Genomic DNA, 27288 nt, shown 5'->3' on the forward strand with positions numbered 1-27288 from the left:
GCTTGTGTGACTTGTGGTTAGCCAGTGGGGTAAAATCAAAGTCCTCTCTGGCTGGCTGGTCTGGTTTGCCTTAGTGGTGGAAAAACCCCAGCCTTGGGCTGTAACTGCCCTGCTTTAAGCAATTTGTCCTGAATTGGCACTCTCAGTTGGGTCCCACCAGAACCACATTGTTACACAGGGTGACTCTTAAGTCCCAAATTTTCCCCCCAACTGTCTGCCCTGAAGTGTCCAGCCCTCTCCTGGAACACTCAGAGAAGTAATAAGGTTCATTGCTCCTTTAAAAAGACAAAAGCACAGCTCATTACTTTAACCGGAGCTGGCAGTCACTTCGATAGCACTAGGCAGGTTTAGATTAAAAGTAAAACAAGTTATTAACAAAAAGAGGGTTTAAGTGAGTTTAAGAACAAGGGATAAAGGCAAAAGGTTACAAACAAATAAAAGTAAAATATCCTAACGGCTAAGACATAACTCAGCAAGCCACAGCCTTGGACCAAGGTAGATTTCTTACCAATTTTTTTCCCCAGCTATGGCTAACATTCTCCCAGTTAGGCCCTTCCACAGAAGTACAAAATACTGGTTTCCCTGGTCTTCCTAGGTGAAAGATCTTTGTCTAAGCTGAGTTTTTACTTATATTCAATTCTGAGAGACTTCAACTCCCTTGAATGAAGGGCCCATCTTTCTCAGCTTGCAAGAGCTTTGGCCCTTAGTGTCTGTCCAATGATGGATGCAGAGATAGCTTCTTCTCTCTTCTTATATCTTCCTAAATTTGCTGTTTTGTCCCAGACATAGGAAGACTTCATGTTGTTCTTCTCATCCCCTTGACTTCCTATCCCCTTGCTGATTTGTATGACTTCCATTGTTTTGATTCCACCAAACTTAATTTGCACTTGAGACAGGTAGATAGCTGTCTTCCCTCCTGTTTGAGAGAAAACCGGGTTTTCTCCCTTTCTTTGGTCACAGACTTTAAAGCACAATATTAATGAGTACCCATAATGCCTCACATAGCATTAAAACACACATTTCACAATGATATTAATCACCTGTGTGTCACCAGTTCGCATACGATACTTTACATGACCCATTTGAGATGCCGGTTATGACAACAGTGAGTTGGAATACACGGGGCTAGTAAGGCAAGCTGAAACTCACTGCTACGTACCAGGGAGTTCCTTGCATGTGGCACTAACCCTCTCCCCCATGCTCTTAACCTGCTGGGTTTGAGGTATGGATCTGTTGGTTTAAAATAACAAGGGGTTCCATCTTTGATTAGAAAGCCCCAAGCATTACTGTGACCCTATGTTTGGTCAAGAGGCATCAGAGATGAACTGTAACTGAGCCCTCCCCTCATGCATAAACTGAGAGGTCCATATTGTAATTTTGTAAAATAAAAACAAAAACATTTGCAAGCATTCTAGTTTGTGTGTGGTATTTTTCAAACTACACATTGTTTCTAATGTGTATAATAATTTGTGATGAATACAGAGTAAAAAACTGGCCAGAAGTTCTTACATAGATCTGGATTCAAATGATACATACTGACCAGAAATAGCAATGTCTGGGACATTGCTAAAGAAATGTATTACTCTCCCAAGAAGGGAAGAGATTTAGAGGGGGCATTGCTCCTGTTTTTCAGACCATTAAAAAGTGTAGTTTAATGGAAGAAAACAGGAACTGATCAGGTCTCTGGAACGTTATACAAACTGGCTAGGATCTATTTCAAAAGATAGAAGGCAGTTGTTTTGTTGATCTGATATGGAATATGTAACAGGGAGCTGATTTTGTAGACTTGATACAATCCTCTAAGCACAACAGTTATTACATCTTACTGGTGAAGGATATGCTGTCTAAATTTGCCTGAGTTGCAGGTCTGAAAGACAAGTCTGGCAGTGAAGTGCAGAGGGCTTTCAAAACTATTTGCAGCAATGGATGCACTCTCGCAAAGTTAGATAGCTTAAAGAAAGGAATCTTTAAAGAGCTAATTTAAAGAACACCAGGTCCATCCTTTAGTTACTGATAAAATCAATGCAGTGTTGTGGAAAGGTTTAATCCAAACTCTAATTTTCCATTCTATGCTGACATATGACACTCTAAAAGTGGCATTGTGGGGAGTCCGTGTTTATTGTTTCTCAGTGATTCCATATAAAATATATTCAGTTTACAAGCAAAACAACATGCTTCCTAACCACCAGCCCTCCAATCTCCACCTTTGTATCTAAGAGTCAAGTAAGGTTTCATTTTTTTTTAAATAATTACCAGTAATAAACAGTTGTACAGGCCAAATATTGTCTTCACGAAACCCTGTTTGTCTTCCATCGAGGTGCACAGGTATAACTCGCTGGCACTAAGCAAACAGTTTTGCTAAAGAATCAGAAGCCAGCTTACTCTCTGCTGTGTTGGCTCAGCATGATTAACCAAAGGAAAAAGCAGGCAGAGCTTTTAAGTCACTAAATCAGATGACTCTGAACACACATACAAGGTGAAAAATCTGTTGAATAAGAAGGTGATCCATGCAGTCACTTTTTATAACACTTTAAAATCAAACAGATGGAAATATTTGACTGCTGATATGATAATTCCTTCCAGTATAGTGATATTATAGCTTTCACAGAACTTTATTATGGCTGTAGCAACTATAGTTTTCACAAAACTCAGGTCTAAAGTGCTGATATTAACCCTTCCACTTCACAGGGGAAAGACTACCTATACTGGGACAGTTTAAAAATACCAAGAATTTTTAAAAATAGGAAATCACAAAGGGTGAAATTTACTCTTTCAGAGGGCCAGCTCAAGGCCTATGTACCACTTAAGTCTCATTTCAGAAGCCTGGTGTGTGTGTGGGGGGGGGCGGGGGGGAAGTTGCACATAAGGTCTTGTCTTGCACTGGTTCCTCATGCACAAGGATGAATTTTACCCAATCAAAAGGGATGTTTGCAAAGGCCTGCAAAGGGATTCACCAATAACATTCATAATGACTAATAAAGCCAGTCAAGAAATCCATGCACAAATTAAAACAAAAAATGCGATCTTTTTCTCTCAAGGCATTTCACACTGTAAAACTTTACCTGGAATACCTTGAGAGGTTTAAAGAAGTGGCTGAGAACGGCCATAAGAGGGAGGAAAGATATAGTCAGTGAAATGTTTCTAGGCCAGGGGTGGGCAAACTGGGGCCGCATCTGGCCCTTCAGACGTTTTAATTCGGCCCTCGAGCTCCTGCCGGGGAGCAGGGTCTAGGGCTTGCCCCGCTCTGCACAGTTCCCGGAAGCAGCAGCAGCAGCAGCATGTTCCACCTCTGGCTCCTATGCGGAGGGGCAGCCAGGGGGCTCTGCATGCTGCCCCCACACCAAGCGCCATCCCTGCAGCTCCTATTGGCTGGGAACCAAGGCCGATGAGAGCTGCAGTGGCGGCGCCTGCGGACGGGGCAGTGCACAGAGCTGCCTGGCCGTGCCTCCGTATAGGAGCCAGATGGGGGACATGCCACTGCTTCCAGGAGCTGCTTGAGGTAAGCACCGTCCAGAGCCTCCCCCCTTCTTCAGCGCCCCAACGCCCTGCCCCAACCCTGATACCCCTCCCACCATCTGAACCCCTCAGTCCCACCCTCCTGCACCCCGGAGCCCACCCTGCCAGCTGCGGCCCTCACCCCCTCACCCGCACCCCAACCCCCAATTTCATGAGCATTCATGGCCCGCCATATAATTTCCATACCCAGATGTGGCCCTTGGGCCACCAAGTTTGCCCACCCTTGTTCTAGGGGCATGATAGCTTCAACGGTCATGTGGAACATCTAAATTCCACAACTTATGTGCACAAAGAATGAACAAACAAGACAAAAAAATACCGCCCCCCCCAAAAAAAAAGGAGCAAAGGAAGTTTATGCATCTTCCAGTAAAATTTCCACAAAATACAAATCCAGCTTTACAACAGTTAGTTAATGCCTCTGACCAGAGTGGGATTCGTGTAAATACAAACAGAACACATAATATAGCATCTCCACTGAAGACACCGTTTGCATTCATATTTGGTCCTAAAAAAATGACCTTCTTTCTGCAAAAGAGCCATTATTCATCCATTCCACAAGTACTGAAACACCTGAATGTGGCTGTTAGCAACCATTCTGAGTGGCTGGTAGGGAGGCCACTTGCAAACAATCCCACTGAAATACCCTTTGGAGTGGAGGGAGTAACCCATTCAGACAACTTGTAGCTACACAACAGTCTGGGGGCTGGAGGAAAGGAAATGAACACCAGGGGAAACCTCTACTCTATGTCATCCCTGACACAGTGAGCAAAAAGGTTAGACTTACAGCCTCCAATGGCCTTTATTCGTTGCCAGTGCGGGGTATTGACCTACATTTTGAGGTTGTTCCTCAGTGAAGTTATCAATAAAACTGTATTTATGGTGGAATTTACAGGGACCTTGAAATCCTTATAACTATACAGATATGGGGCAATGTTGGAGGGAAACTAATATGCTCTTATTGCAGAGGGTCAGTGCCATCTAAGAGAGAAAAGAACTGTATCACCATCACATACATTAAACTGCATTATGCCTCTGAATATGCATCATTCAGATATTGTTGCCAGTGAAAGACAGAACAAAATAAGCAGGTCTCTTTTCATCGTGAGGAGTTGATCATCAAGCTGCATGTGCATCCACAGAAAGTTGCAGGAGTTTAAAAACAAAAACAGAGTGGCAATCCTAACAAGCTACATGGACCCCACCTTCTACAGAAACTATTACAAAGCTCAGGCTGGATACACACTCCCTAGCTATAATGGAGCCCACTTTACATACAGGGCAGTGAAAAGGGAGTAATTTTGTGGCCTGCCTCAAAAACCAATCCCTCTTTGGAGAAGAGAGATTAGAGTAAGACACCTATAACAACATACACAGAGCCAAAGACACCCTGGATTGTGTATTATAGAGAGCTATATTTGGCAGAGGCTTTTCCATCCGTTCTCTCATGGGCAAAGGGGAGAAACTTGGTGGTGGCTGAGCCTTCCACTATCTGATAGAGATGACAAAGGGAGTATTTGCACAGGGGGTAGGGAGGGTTCTCTTTTTCTTCGAAGACTTTTTTTTAAATGGATTGGAACTTCTCTGTGCCACTCTGACCATGTCAGTTCCTCTCTGACCCCTTCATTGACTCTCTTTCCATATGAAATTCAAACTACTAGAAGCACCCACAATTCACCACGTGAATATGGGTAACATTTTCATAAATGCTTAAAAAGAATACTATTCTGTATCTCCTGTTCTCATATCTACCTGCTTCCCATTTCATATGCCCATTCCTCTGACCTTGCACCCTTTGCACCCTGCTGTCACATGTCTTTTCCCCTTCATGACTTGGGCCTGCTTGTTTTAACCTGACAATGTCACTTCCACGAATGTTCTATTTTGTTCTGATTTTTTTAAATTAAATATTGCACCTCAAGTCTCACAAATTAGAAAATGTTTACAGAACAATGCAAAATATTATTTGTATAGCGCCCTTTATGCAGGAGCCCAGAGCACTTCACAAATTATAAGCAAACAATCCCACTGAAATGCAATCCCTTTTCTGGAGAGGAGGGCGGCCACTATGCAGCCAGCTGGTGTGTAGTATACTGCACAACAGCCTGAGTGATGAAGGAAAGAAAATGAACACCAGGAAAAACTGCTACTCTGTGTCACATGATCAACAGTGTCTCCATTCAGCGGAAAGGTTTTCAGACCCAAGCCCAGATTCTTCGCCAGACCTCTGGGCATAATCTACATAGGCTAGCTATGGCTTTTAAGCAGCCACATTCTAGCTGGAGCATAGCAGCACTCTGACCATGTATCTCTCAATCTCGATACTCTCCCTATGTCAGGTACTGAGTGGGTGGAAGAGGAACCAGATCTATGTCACCTGACCTGTCGGGGAAATCCACAACTGTGGAAATGCAGCAGCAGCACAAAAGGTCTGGAGTAAACAAGAGAATCTGGCTCCCACACCTCTTAGAATTGCACAAATGCATAATTGTCAGTACAAGTGGCTACTTGACATCTATCCTTTTGTATACAGAATTACAATGATTATTCATGCAGCCATAATAAACAAGTATGCAAATCAAGCATGTACACTGCGTGCCCTGTTGCATGCAAGCTATTTTAAATTCCAGGCCTGATTCTGCATTTAGATGACAAATCAAACTGTAGTATTGTGTTTGTATTCCTCTTCATATTCATTTTTAATCCGTACTTTTCAGCACTGTACATTGTAAACGTCCTGTTCTGATTTGATATGTTGCTGTCACTTATGTTTAATACATTCTTCCTGTAATCAGTGCTTGAAAATGGTTACCACCATTGTTCTTTTAAAAATCACACAGGACTGCAATTTTGGAAACTAATTGCAGCTCATAATTCACAGATCCAGTAAAGAGAAGCTGAAGGGATTCCCCCCAACCCTTTTAAAATCCTCCTCCCGTTCTCAGACAGCCGCCAAAGAAAGAACCTGCTCAACAGAAAGCATTCATTTACACACAGCACTGGGTGCTCTCTGTGGTGTGCGGAGCGGACCTGATAAGTAGGCATAGAAATGAAGGAAGGCTTTCAAACAAATCCAGGGCTTTCATTTTTCTCATGTTTGCCTTGAGCATTAGGCAGCTTCAGAACAACAAAAGTCCACAATTTCATGTAATTTATGATATGCAAAGTAATATTCCTCTTACTTCTTCATATTCCTGTTGAAATAATTTCAGTGTCATGACAAGATGAATTGGATGTTCAATGTAGCTGTACTTTTAAATTTTGCTATTTGTGGCTATTTTCTGTGTCACACAAATAAGAGCTGATTAAACACTAATTCATGATCGCAGCGTCCCGCTCAAATTGCAAAACACAGAATTTTGTTGATTTTCAATCAAGCTGCCCCCTAACAAGTTTTAAGATTACTTCCCTGGTGGCAACAGCTACTTCTTTGAAAGGCTTACATAGTGTGAACCTCTCCTGTTAGTTGACATAACCTGCCCCAAGCTCAACTGTTCAACTGCCTTGGCACAATCTACCCCAACAAAATGACATTTGGCACATGCCTTAGCTAGTTCAGATGGGCTGCCCACTGTCTTTTTGTTCTGTTTTTGTATAGCACCTTGCACAATGAGATGATAGTGGTTCATCACAAGAGCTCCTAAGAGCTATCACAATACAAAAACCAACCAAAGAAGAAGAGAAAGACCATATGATACGAGTTGGAACATGATATGGTTGTAGGATGTGCCTTATTTCCATTATGTATAGTGCTATTGTTCATTATAGGTGAAATTCACCCCGTGCACGGGTATTCAACAACGAAGTCCCACTCTAGAAGAGAATATGCCAGAAGGCCTCCTCTGAAGCCAGACCCATTGAACTCTGTATAGACATATGACACAGTCACTCAATTTGCAACTATGTTTTTGTTGAGCTTTGGAACAGCCATAGGTGATTCCACGGTGTAGTATGAATTCAAGTCTAAAGGACATTTCCCTTCAAGTGGTGTCTAAATATATACCCAGGTGAGCCTCAAAAGAGCCCTAGGACTATGAACAGGAAAAACTAGGGAAGGACAGTATTATATGGGAAAGAGGCCCTATGATAAAAGTCCCTAGCCAATCTTTTCATGGGTTTTTAAACATTTAAAACCATTTGGCCTCACTGAGGCCAGGTCTATGCTACAAACATACCTAGATATAACTACATCATTGTCCATGGAAGGGCTTCTCCCATCAATATAGCTACCGCCACTCGCAGAGGTGGATTAACTACGCCGCCAGAAAACGCTGCAGCGGCGCAGTTTCTTAAGTGTAGACCTGCCCTGACACTAGCTGCTCACACCATGTCAGAAGCTGTTTTAGTTGGAGGGATGTTTAAAAACAGTTTGAAAACAAAAAGTAAAAACCTAGTGTAGTCTGAGCCTAAAGGGGAATTCTGTTTGCTCATCTTGCATATTTCTCTCAATTACCCATGAGCCTTCCCCTACTATGATCTAAAAAAGTTATTTGACGTTAGATGACTTAGACATCTGTACAGGGTAATAACAGCCCACTGTTGGTCTAGCATATTTTGGATATTGGGAGAAATAATGCTTATTATATATCATAATACCGTTTTGATTTGATTTGTGCACGGTAGGCAACATGCTGTACCTGCCTAAGCTGTACAGTAAACAGAATCAGGTTTCAATTATTTCAGTATTGAGAGAGATGTAAATACAACCTGGGGGAAAAGAATCCAATCATGTCTGGTTAAATAAACCCTGTATCCTTAACGTTTCTGACAAAGCAAACTGATTCATACAATTTGCACTACAGCTCACCCACTCTCTTGGCTTAAACAACTACAACTGTACTAATAGTACTGCTCTTAGATACACATTCCAAATCTTTAGCTTATTAAGAAAAAGCTCAAAGTGGAAGCTAGAGAGAGGCAACAGATATTCAAACTGGAAGCCGCTGAGATTCTCTACATGTGCATTTCAAAGATTTTTTTCAATTACTTCTTAATCATATTTTGACTTCATTATACATATTTCTTTATTTCAGCATTTTTACAGCACTCACTGCTATGATAGCTGGATGTCACACGATAGATTAAAACCAAATACACACAAAGCATATGAGTCACCTATAAGCCATCACTTCCCTTTTTCTGTTGCACAAACTCAGGAGCAGTTAAATGTAATACCATCTGTATGTATATATTATCCACTGTCAAAGGGTGAGTTTGCTTGGCTTTACTCTAAACTACTGCTAAACTATTACACAGATGTAGACTCTCAAGTAATCCCAGGACAATCAATACTCAAATTATTAGCCTTGATTTAGCAAATCTCATCCCCCAGGACATTAATGTTTGGGATTTCTATAATTAAAATCATGTATTTGGTCTCTTCTAGAGGTGGGCGTAAAGCAAAAGGCAACATCCAAGCATTCTTGAACTTTGGAGAAGTTCAGTTCTAGTACTGGATCCATATTTAATGACTGGCCCATCTCTAACCAGGTCTGAACCCTAGGTCTGAACTTGGCACCTTCTCTAGTACTCTCGTTCCCAAATCAAAGTAATTTTTGCTTCCACCTGCAATCAATATGGATTTCAACTCTGTCTGCTTTTGCAACCTCTTCCCAGGCCCCCATTTACAGACAAGTAATCGTTTCTCAAATAAAAACAGAACTACATGTGTTTTACTTTAACCTGCATTCAGCCAGATCCTTTGCCTGAGGCATTCTACAAACCGATGGCTGCTGCTCATGATGGAGTCTTCAATTCAGCTACTGAATTGTATTGGCTGTAATAGACAAGTGAAACATAAAATCATCTAATCTGTTACCTGACCATGGTTGTGAAGGCTTAAATCTAGTCCACACGTAAACTCTGTATGATGCTCCACAGTCTCCAGCAAGGGGTTAGGCTTGGAAAAATCCCAGAATCTACAGAAAGAAACAAAAAACCAAACAATGATGGTAACTGAAAGGGCATTTAAAAAATATAATGCAGGATACTGATATGCCTGATGCTGCCAGAACCTTTTAAAAACCAAACCCACCCACTTAAGGAATATAATTAATCCCATTTCTGCAAAACCCTCTGCTGATCTACATAAATAAGGACTTCATTAAGGAAAACCATGTTCTTTATCCCATTATGGAAACTGAGATAACAGAGCTGGCACCAATGATCTGCCCTACAGATAATCTGTAAAAAATGGTAGGCTGGCCTTCTTTATTAAGATCCAATTCCTCTTAATATCTGCCAAGTTATAGCTATGACACACACTTCAGGGAAACTCAATTTTTTTTTTCTGCACTGTCTGATGTGGGGCTGTTTACTGAAAATTACAAATGGGTTATAAATATTGATTACTCCTGACTTCAGATTTATTTGGGAGCAGACTTCTATAAAACAAAATATGCCATTGCATTTTTCTAATTGATTTATACACTAAAGGAAATGATTTGACTTAATTTTAATTTCACTGATAATTCACTCATCTAAAACTTTTGGAAAAAAATGTAATTCTAAACTCTCCTATTTCTACGGTTTTAACCCCAGTCACTCCCCAAAACACGGTATGAACCATACTCGGTATAATATAAGCCGTAAAAATTAGTAATAATAGCCAAAATATAGGAAGCAGTGAGGAAGTAGTGTCTAATGAGTTACAATAAAGATTGCTACCTGTGATCTGGAAAAATGCATTCAGTATGTTAATAAAATTTTCAGATGACTAAATTGAGAGGGACTCAATTATAACGAGGACAGAGAAATAATAGTGTCAAACTTCTTTGATTCTGCGGTATTGTCTACAGGGGAAAAATGTGCAGCAAAACCCAGGGGCTGCAGCGTTTACTGGGCTATTGTGGTTTGGCAGCTAGTGCCAGTCTCTATACACATTACAGTTTCCCACAGCAGTTACAGATATTCTTATGTTTTTCTATAATAGGCATGCCACACCCCTGTTTTTTTTTCCTAGTGGACCTGATAATAATGAATGAGAGAAATAATCATCAGGGCTAGTTACACAGAAAGGACTGTAGGTTCAGCAGATCGGTTCAGGTAAACAGCAAACAGTGGAGCTAACAGAATTAGTTTGTTTAACCTGTCTATGTTATTTCCTTAATAAATGAGCAGAGTGGTATCGACACAATGGCTAAGCCATAGCAACAACCCTCTTTACATCTTCCTAGTACCAGAGCGGCAATATAAACAGCTCATTTTACAGGGAAATGGAAGCAAAAGAAAGTCTAAGCACAGAATGAACAATTTCACTGTTAAATTTGTCTGTTCAAACAGGAAGCAAGTCTTGTACCTTCTAAGAATTAGCGGTGGCCTTCCTTATTGTGTTCATTTTGCATTCTCTTTAAATTTAGTTCAGATTTAAGATTCAGAGGGAGATGTAGATTTCATGTGGAAAGAAATTAAAACAAAACCTGAGCTGAAAGCTTTTTAAAGTATACTAGGACAGTCTAGTTAGTATTAATCTTTTGCTGACATAACAAAATTATGTCAGCAAAAGACCACATATAACATACGATTTCAGAGCCTTACAATCCAGTGCAAGTTTCATAGAATTTTTTAAGGAAGATATTCTGAACAGACCTACTTGAATATAAATGTATCCTAAACACAGGACTACAGAGAGGATATGAACTTTAGGTGCCTGAGTATAGGACTTAGAGCCATGAACTCCTGAGTTAACTTCGGCTGGTAGCAATTTACTGGATGATAAATGGCAAATAACTCTGCAGCTCCTGTCCTCTGGTGTCCGTGTTTTGTCATGGCGGGACAGCTTGCGTGCTCTACAGATCCACAGAGTCTGTGTCTGGGGGGGGGGGGGGGTGTTAGGCAGCTTTTTGCTCCCTGGAGGTTCAACCATGCCGGATTGGTCTGTGGGGGAGGGGCCGGATAAACAGATACCCAGGTCCTCCAGGTTAGGGGTTAGGCACAGGGCTAACAACCTGTCCTGTAAAAAACAAAATATGTTATAGAAACCACGATGGAGAAATCAACCATTACTGTGTGTGATGGCCTTCAGGAGTCAATGACCTGTATGACTGCCAGTAGTAAAAGCCGAAAGGAAGACACTGGCATGAAGACTGAAGAGCTCAACACCACGACAAACGTATGGACAATGTATGAAACAGGGAAGTTAGCTCAGGTCACAGCAGAGATGAGACGCTACAGCTTACACATCCTGGGTGTCAGTGAGAGCGGATGGACGGGATCAGGAAGATTAACAGCAGTCTCGGGAGAAACTTTGCTGTTTTCTGGATGGGATGATGGACAACACCATGAGGGTGTTGCCATCCTTTTGAAGAAGGGAGTGGAGCATTCCCTGTTTGAATGGAAATTCAGCAGCAGCAGACTTATGAGACTCAAACTGAAAGGGAAACATCATAATATCACCCTGATTCAGTGCTATGCTCCGACAAATGACAGTGATGAAGAAGTAAAGGACAAATTCTACCTTACACTACAGGCAGAGTTAGAGAGAGTACCACGCCATGACCTAACTATTGTCATGAGAGACCTGAATGCCAAGGTTGGTAAGGACAACGCAAACAACGACAGTGCAATGGGAAGACATCGGTGTGGCACAATGAATGAAAACGGAGAAAGTCTTGTTGACTTCTGCAATACGAATGACCTAGTCATCGGCGGAACCTTATTTGAACATTGTGAAATTCACAACCTGACATGGTGTTCTCCAAATGGCAGAGATAAGTACCAGATTGACCCTATTATGATCAATGGCAAATGGCGACACTCACTGATAGATGTGAAAGTGAGAAGAGGCGCAGATGTTGGCAGCGACCACCACCTTGCGACACCCTCCATCAAACAAAAACTGAGAAGTGTCGATCCACCAAACAAGGAACATAGACATTATGATATTGACAAGCTAAAATCCCTTGAAATACAGAAAGCCTTCCTTATGCAGTTAAAGAAAAGGTTTCAAGCACTTGCAGACCTTGATGAAGAGGAGGGGAATGCAGATGAGGAGATCAACAAGAAGTGGGACAAAGTAACAGCAATTTATAAAAGGAGCAGTGAAGCCTGTCTAGGCTACAGGCAGACGAGAAGGAAGGAGGGGATTACACCCCAGCACATGGAATGCCATAGAAACCAGATGAGTCCTGAAGAAAAAAGTTTTAGACACAAAATCCCAGAAACTGAAGAATGAATACCACGAGCAGTATAGCAAGGCACACCGGGAGGTCAAATGCCTTGTGAGAGCGAACAAATGGCATTATATTGATAATCTGGCAACACAAACAGAGGACGCAGCTGCTTGTGGTGAACAAGGAACCATCTACAAAATGATGTGGCTTATCAGTGGTAAACGGCAGACACCAACGAACACTCTCATCAGGAACAAACAAGGACACCTACTAACAACCGGAAAAAAACAAGAAATGCCCTGGACAGGGCATTTCAAAGAATTGCTGAACAGGGAGTCACCTAAAGAGGAAGCAAACATCCACAAGGCAGAAGAACTTGATATCAATGCAGACACCCCAACTAAGGAAGAGATCATTCAAGCCATCAAATCCTTAAAAAATGAGAGAGCTCCTGGCAAGGATAACTTGAATGCAGAATTGTTCAAAGTAAATCCTAAATTAGCAGCATCTATCCCCTCTACATCAGTCTGGGAAAGGGAAAAAAGTGCCAGATGAGTGGACCAATGGGATTATAGTGAAGAAACCAAAGAAAGGAACTCTCCATGATTGTAATAACTGGTGTGGTATCACACTTTTATCTGTGCCAAGCAAAGTATTGTGTAAGATCATAGTCCAGTTTATATCAGAAGCAGTTGAAAGCATTCTCAGAAAAGAACAAGCTGGTTTTTGGAAAGGCCGTGGATGCACAGACCAGATCATCCCTCTACAAAACATAATAGAACAGTGCTTAGAATGGAAACAGCAACTCTACATAAATTTCATAGACCTTTGAGAAGGCTTTTAATAGCATTCACAGGACCAGCCTATGGCGCATTCTGCAGGCATATGGAATTCCTTTCCGTATAATCAACGTCATCAAAAGCTTTTATTTCAACATTACATGCAGTGTTGATCACAGTGAGCTCAGTTTTGAAGTCAAAACAGGAGAACGTTAGGGGGTGTGTCATGTCTGCAATCCTCTTCATCACTGCCATCAACTGGGTAATTAGGTGTACAACAGAAGACATGCCAAGAGGCATTAAATGGACACTCTTCTCATCCCCTGAAGACCTGGACTTTGCAAATGATGTTGCTCGCCTATCACATATCCCACACCATATACAAGAAAAAACAACTCGACTCAATGCATTCAGCCAGCAAATTGGACTGAAAATCAATCGCAGTAAGACAGATATCATGACCTTTAATATTGCCTCACCATCACCAGGTTGGATAGAGGATTATGTTCTCACCAATGCAGAAACATTCACATTCTTGGGCAGCACCATCAACCAGGATGGTGGAACAAGCCAGGACATACGGAACAAAATCAATAAAGCCAGGAACACCTTCAGGAGCGTAAATACAGTCTGGAAATCATCACGTACTTTCAACACTACTTTATAGTGCACAATGCTGGGGAATGAGAAAGTATGACATGTCCAGACTGTCTTCATTCCATACAACGTGCCTCAGAAAAATCCTTCGTATCTTTTGGCCCAGAACAATCTCAAACCACGATCAGTACAGCCAAGAGGATACGAGCACCATCATTGCCAGGAGGTGTTGGGAGATGGATTGGTCATGCGCTTTGGATGATTCCATCACCAGAGTAGCAATAAGATGGACACCTGAGGGCTAGCAAAAATGAGGCCGCCCGAAAACAACATGGCGAAGAGCTGTGGAAGCCGAGCTGAAAAACCTGGGGCACAGCTGGGGAACTATTGAAAGACTTGCCAGAAACAGACAGGAGTGGAGGAGCTTCATTACTGCCCTAAACGCCAGAGGCGTAAGGAACATGATGATGATAAACTCTGCAGCTCAGCTTTCCCCAATTGTAAAAATGGTGATGATAATAATCATAATACAAATAATACCTACCTCACAGAATTAATTCATGCTTTGAAGGTTTAAAGCATGTTGTGCTATTTTTATTGAGATAACGTTTAATCAAGTCACATTCTGACCTTGAATATCTGAGAAAAGATGAAGCCTCAACAATATTTAAAAGCTAAATAAAATGAGAGGAAATGAGTTAAAATTGTTACATTTTCTTACACAGTAGTGACAGCACCTTCAATTATTAAAATTGAAAGAATTTCAAGACTATTTACTTTTCAGTATTTGTGCAGTTTGATTACTTTCTGCATCTCCCTATTCTTAGACAATAAATATACCCCACTCAGTGTCACTTTTTCTAACAGTTCATCAGTTACATCTGTGTCTCATGCATTAGCACAATGCTTCAGGAGGTTGCAAACACTGCAAGCAGACTATTTTAAAGGGTTTTTATGAGTACTCACAGACAATTAGTAATGAAAACTTTTCTCCTTCTCTTACAGTTTGTAAAACCTGTCTCTTAACAGACTACAATTTCAGGGGTGCTGCAGACATCTCAACACATGCAACATTCCGCACACACACACACTCATTTTCCAAGCACCATCACCAGCACAAACATGCAGCTGCTGGAGCAGCATGAAGACACCACAGCTGGGGCAGAGGTGAGGGAAGGGTCACAGTGCATCCTCCACTGTCCCAGGAAAAGAAAAGTCATTTACCATACATATAGTGACAGGAGTTCTTTGAGATGCATGGTCACCATGGGTATTCACCACGGGTGTGCATGTGTTCTGCGTGCATGGCATCAGAAATTCTTCAATAGCAGTGTCTGCTGGTCCATGCCTACACCCTACACCTCATGCTCCAAACTGAGGGCGTAAGGGGCAGCGCTGACCACCTGCATCTCCAGTTTCTACTCTACCATGAATCAAATAAATATCCAAAGCAGTGGGGAAGGATGGCAGGTCATGAATACTTACAGGGACCACACATGCCAAAGAATTACGGTTACTCTAAAGCAAGTAGCCTTCCTTTCTTCTTGGAGGGCTGGTCCCAAGAAATGTTCATCAAGGAGGTGGGTGTGAGGAAGATCTCTGTACCACAGTTTGCAGGATCTCTGAGCCAAAGGAAGTATCCTTCTCTGAGACTTGAATGAGGGAATATTGCCTGGTAAACATGTGAATGGAGCCCTAAGGTGCAGTTCTACAAATCTACAGAAGTCTGATTCTTGGCAAGGCACCAAGGCAGCCTGAGCTCTGGTAGAGTGAACCCTGATGGACTGAGGGGGAGGGGCTTCTGCCGTCACATAGCAGAGGACGATACAACTGGAAAGCCATTTTGAGAGTCCTTGGGAAGACATAGCTTTTCCTTTCATCCTCTCTGCTGTGGAGACAAATAACCTTGGAGACATTCTACAGGGCCTTGCCCTGCCTAGGGAAAAAGCTAAAGATCTGCATACAGCCAGTAAGTGGGGTTTCTTGATTTCCCTACTCTTGTGAGGTTTCCGGTAAAAAGACAGGTAGGTGAACTGTCTGGTTCAAGTTAAAATCACAGGGAACCTTGGGGATAAACTTGGGGTTCAATCTCTGGGATACTTTGTCCCTGTAAAAGATTGAATGAGGCAGGTCCACCATAAAGGCCCCAAGCTCACCTACTCTCCTGGCAGAGGATATAGCCATGAGGAAGGCTACCTTCATCAATACCTGCAGAGGGAGTAGGTGGTCAAGGGCTCAAATAGTGGGTTCCTGAGCATGAACAGCACCAGGTTTCGGTCCCAAAGTGGCATAGATTTTGATATTGGCAGAAACATTCTGATGATGTCTTTTAAAACCATGCCTATTGTAGTACTGGTGAAAACCAAGCAGTTCTTCACCGGACGAGGGAAGGCATTAATTGTTGCAAAATGTACTCTGCCAACTGATGGACAGTCTGTAATACAAAAAATCCCAGCCTCCTGAAGAAGCAAACAATGCTTCTGGCAACACAGTGAGAAATGCTTCCATTTGGCAGAACACCACCTTCCTATATAGGGCTTCCTGCTATTACTACGGAGGGAATTCTGTTCCAAAAAAATGAAAATTCTGTGCACAGTATTTTAAAGTTCTGCAAATTTTGTCATTATATATATGTGGAGGCTCCAGCATGGCAGTGGGGAGCACATGCCACTGGTTGCATGGAGGTGGAAGATCAGCCTGCAGACCACTTTCCTCTTCCCCCGGATAGGGACTTGGTGGTGAGGCTGCCCCTGCCCCAGACACAGCACAAGGGCTGGGCCTGTCACTCTGCGCCAGGCGTACCAGGTGTGGGTGAGCAGGCTCAGCCCGACAGGATCCAAGGCCTGGTCTACACTATGGGGGGAGGTGTCGATCTAAGATGCGCAACTTCAGCTACGAGAATAGCATAGCCTAAGTCGACGTATCTTATATCGAATTAAAATTACTTACTTCGCGTCCTCGCAGCGCACTGCGGCTCCCTCGTCGATTTTGCTTCCGCCTCTCGCCGAGCTGGAGTTCAGCAGTCAATGGGAGAGCGATCGGGGATCGATTTATTGTGTCTACACTACACGCAATAAATCGATCCCCAATTGATCGATCGCTACACGCTGGCTATTAATAATTAAAAATATTTAAGGAAACAGAAGAATATAGAAAACACAACCATTCTGGATTGTATTTTTCTATAATATTAGAATGGCCATTCACTGAAATTTCATTTTCACAGATGGCTGACGATCCCCTATCTACTTATGAGGTTGAATTACTGAACTATATTACGAGGACTGTCTACGGCCAACATTTTCCAAGTTTTAAAGGGATTCCACCTCAGCCACTGTAACAAACTTTACCTCAAAGAATAGTATCATGTATAGGGAGGAAGATGTTCATGGAATTTACATCAATTAAGCAAATATTACATGTGAGTTTGTGTGCCAAAATGTTTACTTTCATACTAAAATATTTGTTTCAAGTCCATGTAGACACAAATGAAAGAACTAAAATATTGTGTACAAACAGATGTGTGCTTTTTAGTAAGTCTGTAGCGTTTGCAGCATCATCACTTGCTAATATCACCAAAATGACTGTGCACGCTCATAACATAGATAAACAATTAGAAAGGAACAGTGAATATGCGAATTATGAATCAACAGATAGACAGCCATCCACCATCCCCATTGCCCATCTAGACAGACAAAAATAGGTGGTGGTAAGTGTACTAGTAATTTAAGATTTCTCGTGACACCTACATGTAGTGGGCAGAACAGTGTGTCCGTATTATTTATGTGTGCACACAATATTCTGCTAAATACATGTAGGTGACACGAGAAATCAAAATATAAACTGTAACTACTACTATTACTGTACTTACCACCTCCTAGTTTTGTGTGTAAATCATAAACAACACTAAATTTAAGCCACAAAATTCAGTTTTGGATCAAGACTTCAGATTAGGCTGTTAGATAAACAAAGGCCAGCTACAAAGTCGAGATTGAGATCTGAACTTCATCAGTGTTCTGAGTATTTGGCTGCAGGGGAGTGATTCTTGCCCATCTCTAACACGTTACATCAAAATTCAACTTTCTTCTGGTCCCATAGCTTCTTTCGGAGAGATGTCAGAAAAATTCAGCATTAATGAGAGAGGAGATTCATCACATTCTGAGTCTTTAAAATACCAGAAACCACACGCTGCCCTATATGAAATTTTCCAGGACTCATTGAGATGAACCCATTTATAAACCGTCGTTTCACCAAAATTCATCTTTAAAATTTCAGTTGTAGCTTTAACTGGAATCAGTATTTTATGTTTTTTTGGCATCATTTCACAATAACTGCTCCAGCTCCCCAACACATTGGCACAGACACTGCACACAAGCACCTAACTGGAGGCTTGATAAATTTAAAAAAGGTATTAAGCTGGTATTGGGCCAGCTTTAAGAGTGTATTTATGGATGTATGCCTCTGCTGCAAAGGATTAAATATATCCCACTGAAAGCCCTTTAATTGCGAACATCATCTCTGCACAGTGTTTCAAGGTAAGCCAATATTACTACAAGTTTAGTGGCTTTGAGTACTTCAGAAATTTTAACTCAAGAAGTTTTGAGAACTTCTGAATTGATTGACTTTGAGAGGAGATCATTAACAGGTTTCATTTCATTTATTTAAATGTATTGCATGACTATCTTAAAGTGCTTTCCATTCTGGAACAGTCTTCCAAGGGGAGGAGTGAGGGCAAAAAAACCTAACTGGCTTCAAGATTGAGCTTGATAAATTTATGGAAGGGATGGTCTGATGAGACTGCCTATAATGGTATATAGCTGATCTGCGATTGTTAGTAGCAAATATCCCCGAAGTCCGCTAACGAGACACTAGATAGGGAGGGCTCGAAATTACAACAGAGAATTCTTTACTGGTGTCTGGCTACTGGGTCTTACTGAAATGCTCAGGGTCCAACTGACTCTCATATTTGGGGTTGGGAAGGAATTTTCCCCCAGGTGAGATTAGCAGAGACCCTGAGTGTTGTTTTTTTTTTGCCTTCCTCTGCAGCACAGGGTACAGGTCATTTGTGGGTTTAAACTAGTGTAAATGGTACATTATCTGTAACTTGAAGTCTTTCAATCTTGATTTGAGGACCTCAGTAACTCAGCCAGAGTTGATCTAGGGATCTATTACAGGCAGGGCCATCCTTACCCATACACAAAGTACGCAGCTGCGTAGGGCACCAGGAAATTTGGGGCACCAAATTTCCTGGTGCCCTGCGCAGCTGTGTGCTGCTCCTGCCCCTGCTCTGGCTCTTCCCCAGGGCCCCTGCCCCTGCTCCACCCCAGCCCTGCCTCTTCCCCCTCCTGCCCCCACTCCCCTGAGGACTCCAGAAGCGGTCGGGCCTGCACTCACCGGTAAGTAGAGCGACCTGGCCTCAGCTGCACTGCCAGCAAGTGCTGGAGGGCAGTTCCTCCCTCCCCTGAAGCCTGGGAGCTAGGGGAGCAGAGCAGACAGGGGCCGGGGGAAGGAAGTGGCTAGCCTCCCTTCCCCCCGACCCCTGCGGAGGTCTGGTGCGGGGCCCCACACAGTCCTCCCCCCGAGGCCTGGAGCCAGCCCTCCCTGCGGAGGCCTGGGGCCCCCACACAGCCCCCCCATGGGGGGGCTGTGTAGGGCACCAAAATAGCTAGGGATGGCCCTGATTACAGGAGTGGGTAGGCGAGGTTCTGTGGCCTGCAGTGTGCAAGAGGTCAGACTAGATCAGGGATAGGCAACCTATGGCACGCGTGCCGAAGGCGGCACACAAGCTACTTTTCAGTGGCACTCACACTGCCAGGGTCCTGGCCACCGGTCCGGGGGGCTCTGCATTTTAATTTAATTTTAAATGAAGCTTCTTAAACATTTTAAAAGCTTTATTTGCTTTACATAAACAATAGTTTAGTTATATATTATAGAGTTATAGAAAGAGACCTTCTAAAAACATTAAAATGTATTACTGGCACGCGAAACCTTAAATCAGAGTGAATAAATGAAGACTCGGCACAGCACTTCTGAACGGTTGCCGACCCCTGGATTAGATGATCATGATGGTCCCTTCTGGCCCTAAAGTCTATGGATATATGAGTCTAAAATTCATTCCCCCCCCCTTTTTTTTTAACAAGAGAAACTCCTCATCCACTAAAAAGTTTCTCCATTGAACCAAGTATCTTACCCGTCTGAGGCCCAAGTGAAAAGGAAGCCTCTGAAGAATGCAGTCTTGTCAGTCTGGATGTCTTGGTTGACCACAACTACTGCAGTATCACAAGGGAGAATCAATCGCCAAGCATATGTCTACGCTGCAATTAAAAACCCAAAGCTGACTCGGGCTTGTGGGGCTCAGGCTAATAGGCTGTATAATTGCAGTGTAGACTTTCAGGCTCGGGTACCCAAGCCCAAACATCTATGCTGCAATTATACAACTCCTTAGCCCAAGCCCCGCGAGCCTGAATCAGCTTGCACGGGCTTGCCACAGGTATCTAACTGCAGCGTAGACATAATTAGGACCTGGCTATTTTAGGATAACTAGAGGATCTACAAATTACAATCAAAACTTTCATTTGCACCTAGAAATATAGAGGAAACCAATGTGCATTAGAAAGCCTTCTCTACATCACCCAAACTTTGGATCATCAATAGACCACAAATTCAGTTGAAAGAAACATTAGCAACAGTGTATGTAGTAGATTTTAGTGGTCTGCCCACATACAGTAAAACATAAAAATAATGTGTGAGTCTTCCTGATTTGAAATATTCAGATTAATTTTGATCTGAAGGTTTGAAAGGGTTTGAAAAGATTTAAAAATGGTTCAAAGAGCTAAGATGAAAGATGTGTTCAAATGTAAAAATAAAGTGATTAATGTTTAAACTATTTTTTAGAACTTGCACCACACAGTGACAGGCACACAAGGAAATAAGTCCTAATTATAAGCAGTTATTCCCAGTCTACTGCAATCATCCAGCTCAGATTTCCATTTGTGCTCCCCACATTTTATGAAATTTTGGCTCTGAGCAGATCAGAATTTTTTTTGGTAAGAATTGTCCTCTGTGAAGTATATTTGAGGAAAACCATGTTAATAGGTGCAGGGTGCCTTAAGGAAACAGCAGACAGCTTGTATGGGTGACGGTAAATCCCTAGGTTCTCCTATGGGGCCTAGCTCCCTAAAGTTTTATCAAACTTATTTAATATCCCTTAGGATGTAAAAGACTTTGAATGTAGAAAGATGTGGAATATTAGAGAAAATACAGACCTGTTTTCCTGTGTATGCTCCCTTTAATGATGAGGGTGACATGACTAGCAGACTGTCTGATGGGCTCTCATAATGTGATGGGAGTACATTATCGCAGGTCTCTCACAGAGACTAGTTAAAAGTTATTAATTATGTTGATCCACTCTCACTCTGTTCTTTTGGGCAGTCAGAATAGAATACTCAAGTTATGATATTCTATAGGTCATTTTTAAAACAAACAATGAACTGTGCTGTATCACTTTATATCTGGCACACTAGCACCTGAAGACAATTCTGTGCTCTGTGTGATAGTGCTTACTAATGAATAAAAAGCCAACACCATAACTAGGCACTTATTTGTTAGGGTGAGCATACATCCTGTTTTGGCTGGGGCAGTCCCCTTTTTAAGCTCTGTCCTGGATAGCCTGACTTTTTTGGCAAAATTAGACATTTGTGCAATGCCAGTGGGTGGAGGGGTTGCAGGAGGTTATAGGGCAGTGCTAGTAAGGGGCTAGAGGGGAAGTTGCATGGAGCATCCTCACTCTGCCCCGTGCAGGTGGCGTCCAGCCCCATTCCATGGAGTGAGTGGGTCCCCCAGCCCCAAAGGGCCTGGCAGCTGTATTGGGATTAGCTCCCTCCGCACCTCATGATCTGGAATGCAGGTCTGGCGCGACTGGGAGTTGAATGGGTGGGGCTGTGGTGAGATGCGGGCGGGCAGCAAGGAGCCCTGCCACAGCTGCTGCAGTGCCCTGCCAAGCTCCTGGCCAGGGGAGCCACTCAGGAGGAGCCGTCAGCAGCAGCAGCCCAGACGTGCAGTGAGGCAGCTGGGCAGGTAAGGCCTGGCTCTGCCTCTTCTTGGGCACTCGTGGGAACAGGCACTGAGCATGGTGCAGCTCTACCCTCACCTCCAGCATCATAGAGTCAAGCTCAATGGCTGCTTAGGAAAGTGTCTTCTTTTCACAGGAGACTTATGGAAATATGATCACCCTATTATTAGTAAAACAGAGTTCACCAGGAATAGCTTTTTTCAAAATGAGCATTTTCCCAATGGTTATAAGAGCTATTGTCCATTAAATGAGGAGGCTCAAATTCTGAGTGGTGACTGGACTCAGCAAAACTCAAGAATGTAATTAGGGAAAATCACTGCTCTGAAATCACAACTTCTCTTGTCCATTTATATAGTATATCAAAATACTGAATATATTTTAAGGTAAGCACAAAATTATGAAAATTAGTACTTAATGATACCTGAATCATTAACCTTAAATTAGAACAGCACAGGACAGCTTTACCCCAACTCGTTGGAGGGTTATTCATCCTTAATTTGTAATCCCTCCCCCTTCTACAGAAGATATTTTGAAAGACATATGAAAACTACCAGTCATGGCAGATTTAGTTTTACTACACTCTTTAAAATGGTTAACTTCTCAATACAAAATGTTAGTGTCGCTGAAGTTGACAAGTCTTCACAGAAAAAGATTGAGAATTGTGCTGAGACAGAAACATTTAACGATGAACAACTCTTGATTGACACATTATTATAAATTCAGAAATACAAGGTAGGTAGATAGATACATTCCCCTTCCTTCAAAAAATACAAAATAAAAACCTCACACCAGACCAACAAGTTAGGTACCTGCATCACCGCTACTTCATGAGCAGTGGAATTAATCACTATACGAAAGCTCTGTTTGGAGATAAACGTTTGTATCCATATTTCTGATATAATATCCAGACAAACTCAAACAAATAATTTTGCTAAGGGCAATAGCTCCACATCCAAAGTCTTGGCAACTCTCAAGGACAAATTTGTATCTGATGTACAGGAATGGAATTGTGTTCCATTTAAATGGACTTGAACCACCCCATACCAGGTGTCAATATGTCCTCCAGTTTTTATATTTTAAAAAATGCATGCAATGTATTTATTAATACATAACAGACATGCGGCAATTCTCCAAAAAGGGCCGTATTTTTGGAGTTTAATGTACCCAACCTACATACACCCACATCCTATATCATTTGAAAGCTTATTTATGTATTTTTAGATGAGGTCTGATGTGGAGTTGTCACGTGGTGCCATAAGCCTATAGGCGACGTGAAACAATGGCACCCAAAATAAGAACGTGTCACTTTTTGCACAGTTCCAGAAACACTGCAACATGACTATGACTAGTTATTAAGTTAATTTAAACACCTTAATGCAGTGCTTATTGATCAAAGCTACTAAACAACATATTAAAATATTTTTATGGGCAAGTTTCCCCCTCCCCAGAAATGAAGTTGTTTAGTATGTGGCAAAAATGGTGAATATCAATATTGCGCAATATACTAACATGAAATGTTTTCACACTGCATATTTTAATTCTCAAAGTATCTGACAAGTGATAATAGTTTTATATATTTTCAACTGAAATTTGCTGACCAGCTCAGTCTTACACTTAAGGTTGTGCACCCGTAGCAGTAGATTGCATGTCTATTGTTTGTACTGCATAGTGGTAGTTATAAATATATGTGAATTCATAATGTAATTCTTCTCCATTTGTAAGCTTTTGTACATACAATGTAGCATCTAGTCTTCCTGATAGAAGGTTTTAATTTGTAATTGCCTGTGTAGGTAGGACTAGCCTTTGAAATATTCTAGAAACTAGCTTTTTAATTCAGCAACACTTATGCATAGGTCAGTATTAGTGTTAGAGATGACGATACACAGCTTCATATTGTCAATATGCAAAAGCCACAAGAGAAAGAAGTGACTTAACAAGATGTAGTGAAGATAAAGTCCATATCAGACATAGGGGAGCAATAAACACAAGATACCTACGTAGCAATGTGAGTCCTAATAATCGGGCTAGAAGTTATAAGGAAAGCACCACCACCTTCCACTCCTCCCATTTTGTGACCTCACCCTAAAACATTAAATTGTTTCAGTAATGTTAAAACCAACCATTTCATATTGACATTACCAAAACATTTCAATTTTTCAGTTCTGTCAAAACTGTTCTGCAAACTGGTCAACCAAAACTACATATTTTGGTGAATTAGCCATTCATCAAAACCAACTTCACCTAATTCTAATTCTATACTCAGAGTAAATGCTGTAATTTTGGAAAGGATGTACTGTATTTTTCTTATGTAACAAAGAAGTCAAATCCCTGCTTTAAGTACAAAACTCATTTCAACTTTAACTATGGAGACAACTAGCACCTCCTTAACAAAAGGTCTGTACGCTTGGCTACACTGTATTTCTTACTGTTCTTTGCAACATTGGTTCTCTTCAATGTGAACCAATATATCAGAGTTTTGCAACAACACATGTTTTCTATAGAAATGTTTTTAGTTTCTGAACGTTGTAGTTTTGAGCACATTTTTACATTTTTTTTAATTTCAAAATTATAGCATTTGCTACTGTGAGTGCTAGAGTCTAGTTAGAAGAATCCTCCCCTCCCCAATTAGTACATAATTTTAAGGTTTATCAAATGTTCAGCCTCCTGTCCCATGTGCATTTAGATAGCTGTTAGTTCAAAACAAATACAGCATAAAACACTGAAGCTTGTTGACAATACAAGTGTGTGGAATCCTAACCACAGAACAGATACAGTAAGGGCACCAGAGGTTTAAGCTTCCTTACACTAACTGCTAGTATCCCTCAACTTTTTAAGGGACCGCCTTTCCCTTCTGCTGATATTTCCAACAAGCAAGCCTGTTAGTTCCAATGAACACCTGTCCATTAAGAACTGGATAGAGACTGTCAATTGCTTCAGCCACCAGACAGTAAACACCTTGCATGAATGTCAACATGATCTGGATTCAAAACAGCCACCTAAGAGGTAAAAGAACTCTGTACCTCAGTCTTTTCTCCTTCTGTTTCAGAAATGCTTGCCAGACAAGAAGAAGTGTTATTAGTTTGGTCTGAAAGCCTGTTCTCTCCAGTGAAGCCTGCTGTTAGCCTACTTAAAAATAACTTAACTCATAAAACAGCTTATTAGTTTTCTAGGTCAAAGCATGGAGTTTTCATCCAATTTGGAATAATATCTTCAAGTCTGTTTCTTTTTCAAGCTCATATATCCCACTTTTCCTGTACTGACTCTTGGTTTTCTCTTCTTCTGTGAGGGATGATTAAATGTATCTAAATATTAAGTGATGTTGGTTTTTATTTTGAGTATTTTAAGATGACTTCACCCTATACTTTTCTTTATCCTCTCTTCTCTCGCCTCTCCCTACCTTGTGACTATTCTGACAGAGGTGTATACAACAGCTAAGAGGCTTACTGTATTACACTGCCCTGCTATTCTGGACTGTATATATTTTCCTCCCTGCTCCCATCCTCCTTGACTACTTCTGTCCTGACAGAATGAGTTGGTAAATGATTATATATTTTGATTTCACAAACCACATATGTTTAATAAAAAATATTATGAAGAAATAAGGTAATAGCGTAAAGACCTAAACAGCATTAAAAATATAAGAACTCTACATGAAACTGCAGCATTTTCAGTACAGCGGAATGGTCTCGCCGTAAAGTTGTTTCAATATATACTGAATTTTCCTGGTACCTGGAACACTGCAGCCTCATGATGCAACTTTTCACAATATTGTGTCTCAATGCTGCATCAATACCATTATAGCTATGAATGGTTGTTCAGAAATGGAGTCGAGTGGAGTGAGCTGACTATGGCTAATGCTATTACTTAGAAAAACAACACCAGGATGTATAGAACATGTAATTTTTTATTATTTGTATTGTGGTTGGTTTTGGGAGGTCTCCTATCAGTAACTGGGAGCCCTCGTGCTAGACTATAATGAAAACAGATACCCAAAGAGCCTGCAATCTAAATTAAAGCATCACTTAAATTTTGAATGATTTTGGAAAATGGGGAATTTGGAAAATTAGAAGAGTTTTCTACCACATCATTTGGGGGGTGGGGTGAAGGAGAAGGGAAAGAAATTTAGCCCTAGTAATTAAACATAACATCTTCAATCCGCTTTACAGCATAAAAATTAATTACACCTCAAAACACACCCTTGAGTGATAAATGTAAGTATTTAGTGGGATACTTCATAGTATAGTATCATAAATTAATATAGCTTGTAGAGAGTGATATCTTAATAATAGGACACCTCTCTACAGTGCTCTTATAAAATTCTTACTAGCACCATCAGTTTTATTGATGTAGCCAAGTTATTGTTACTGACGTTCTACTGTATTGTACAATTCAATAGGTTTAAACCTAAAAATATCGTGAAAGTCCAAGGGCCTGTGATGTATCAAAGTTCTTCAGGCATGTACTGAAAAAGAGCATGCAAGACTGAGCTTTATAAAAAAAAAAAAAAAAAAAAAGGTGGGTGTGTATGGAATTTTCCTTCACAACAGGTTTAAATATAAATAAGTCACAAAAAGATAAGATAAGTTACCCAAATATATTCAATGAAGCGGTTGCTGCTACCTTCTTAATAAAAAAAACCACATCACAACTGGACAAAATCCTGTTCAGCATAATGGTAGGAAAATGTTCACAAGCAGCATCTGTTAGGGCAGATATAGTTCATAAAGGGCCACTGAGATAATCTTTAAATAGAGAAGAATCCATGCATTTGTAGCCAGCTCATGAAAATGGAAAGCATGAATAATAATCTTGACAGCAAACACTTAAGTGTGCCCAGTTTAGAACATTTTTCTACTGGCATAACAAACATACCCCATCTCTTATATATGAGACACAGTCAAAGACAGATTCTCTTCCTACTCGCATGTAATAAAAGACACTGTACCTCACAGTAAAATCATAGGAGCAGGAGGCCAATAAAGTTGCATGAAATGGTGAAAACTGCAAGAAAGAAAAAAAAGTACTTAACGCAAAAACCTTAGGTACATATTTATCAACTTTCCAGAAATAAATAATAAAGTTATCTTCATTAAGACTCCTTAGGAAAATACCACAACACACTGTAACAAAACAGGCTGCTTACTTTAAGCACTGAGCTTTAGCAATTATGCTTTAAACAATATGTAATCACTACACTATAGTGGTAGGAATCCATTTC

The 27288-nt window shown here is 41.2% G+C and overlaps 1 protein-coding gene across 1 annotated transcript in view; it reads right to left on the reverse strand.

Moving 5' to 3' along the window:
- The window catches only part of PEX7 (peroxisomal biogenesis factor 7), a 70121-nt gene that overhangs the window by 10400 nt on the left and 32433 nt on the right, over positions 1-27288 (reverse strand). Inside the window, exons 8-9 of the mRNA XM_039532609.1 lie at positions 27016-27071; positions 9332-9431 (exon numbers count right to left, since the gene is read on the reverse strand). Of these exons, the coding sequence (XP_039388543.1) occupies positions 9332-9431; positions 27016-27071 (156 nt within the window). The remainder of the gene's footprint in view (positions 1-9331; positions 9432-27015; positions 27072-27288) is intronic.

The sequence above is a fragment of the Mauremys reevesii genome, linkage group 3, assembly GCF_016161935.1.
Source record: "Mauremys reevesii isolate NIE-2019 linkage group 3, ASM1616193v1, whole genome shotgun sequence".
Taxonomy (NCBI): domain Eukaryota; kingdom Metazoa; phylum Chordata; order Testudines; family Geoemydidae; genus Mauremys; species Mauremys reevesii.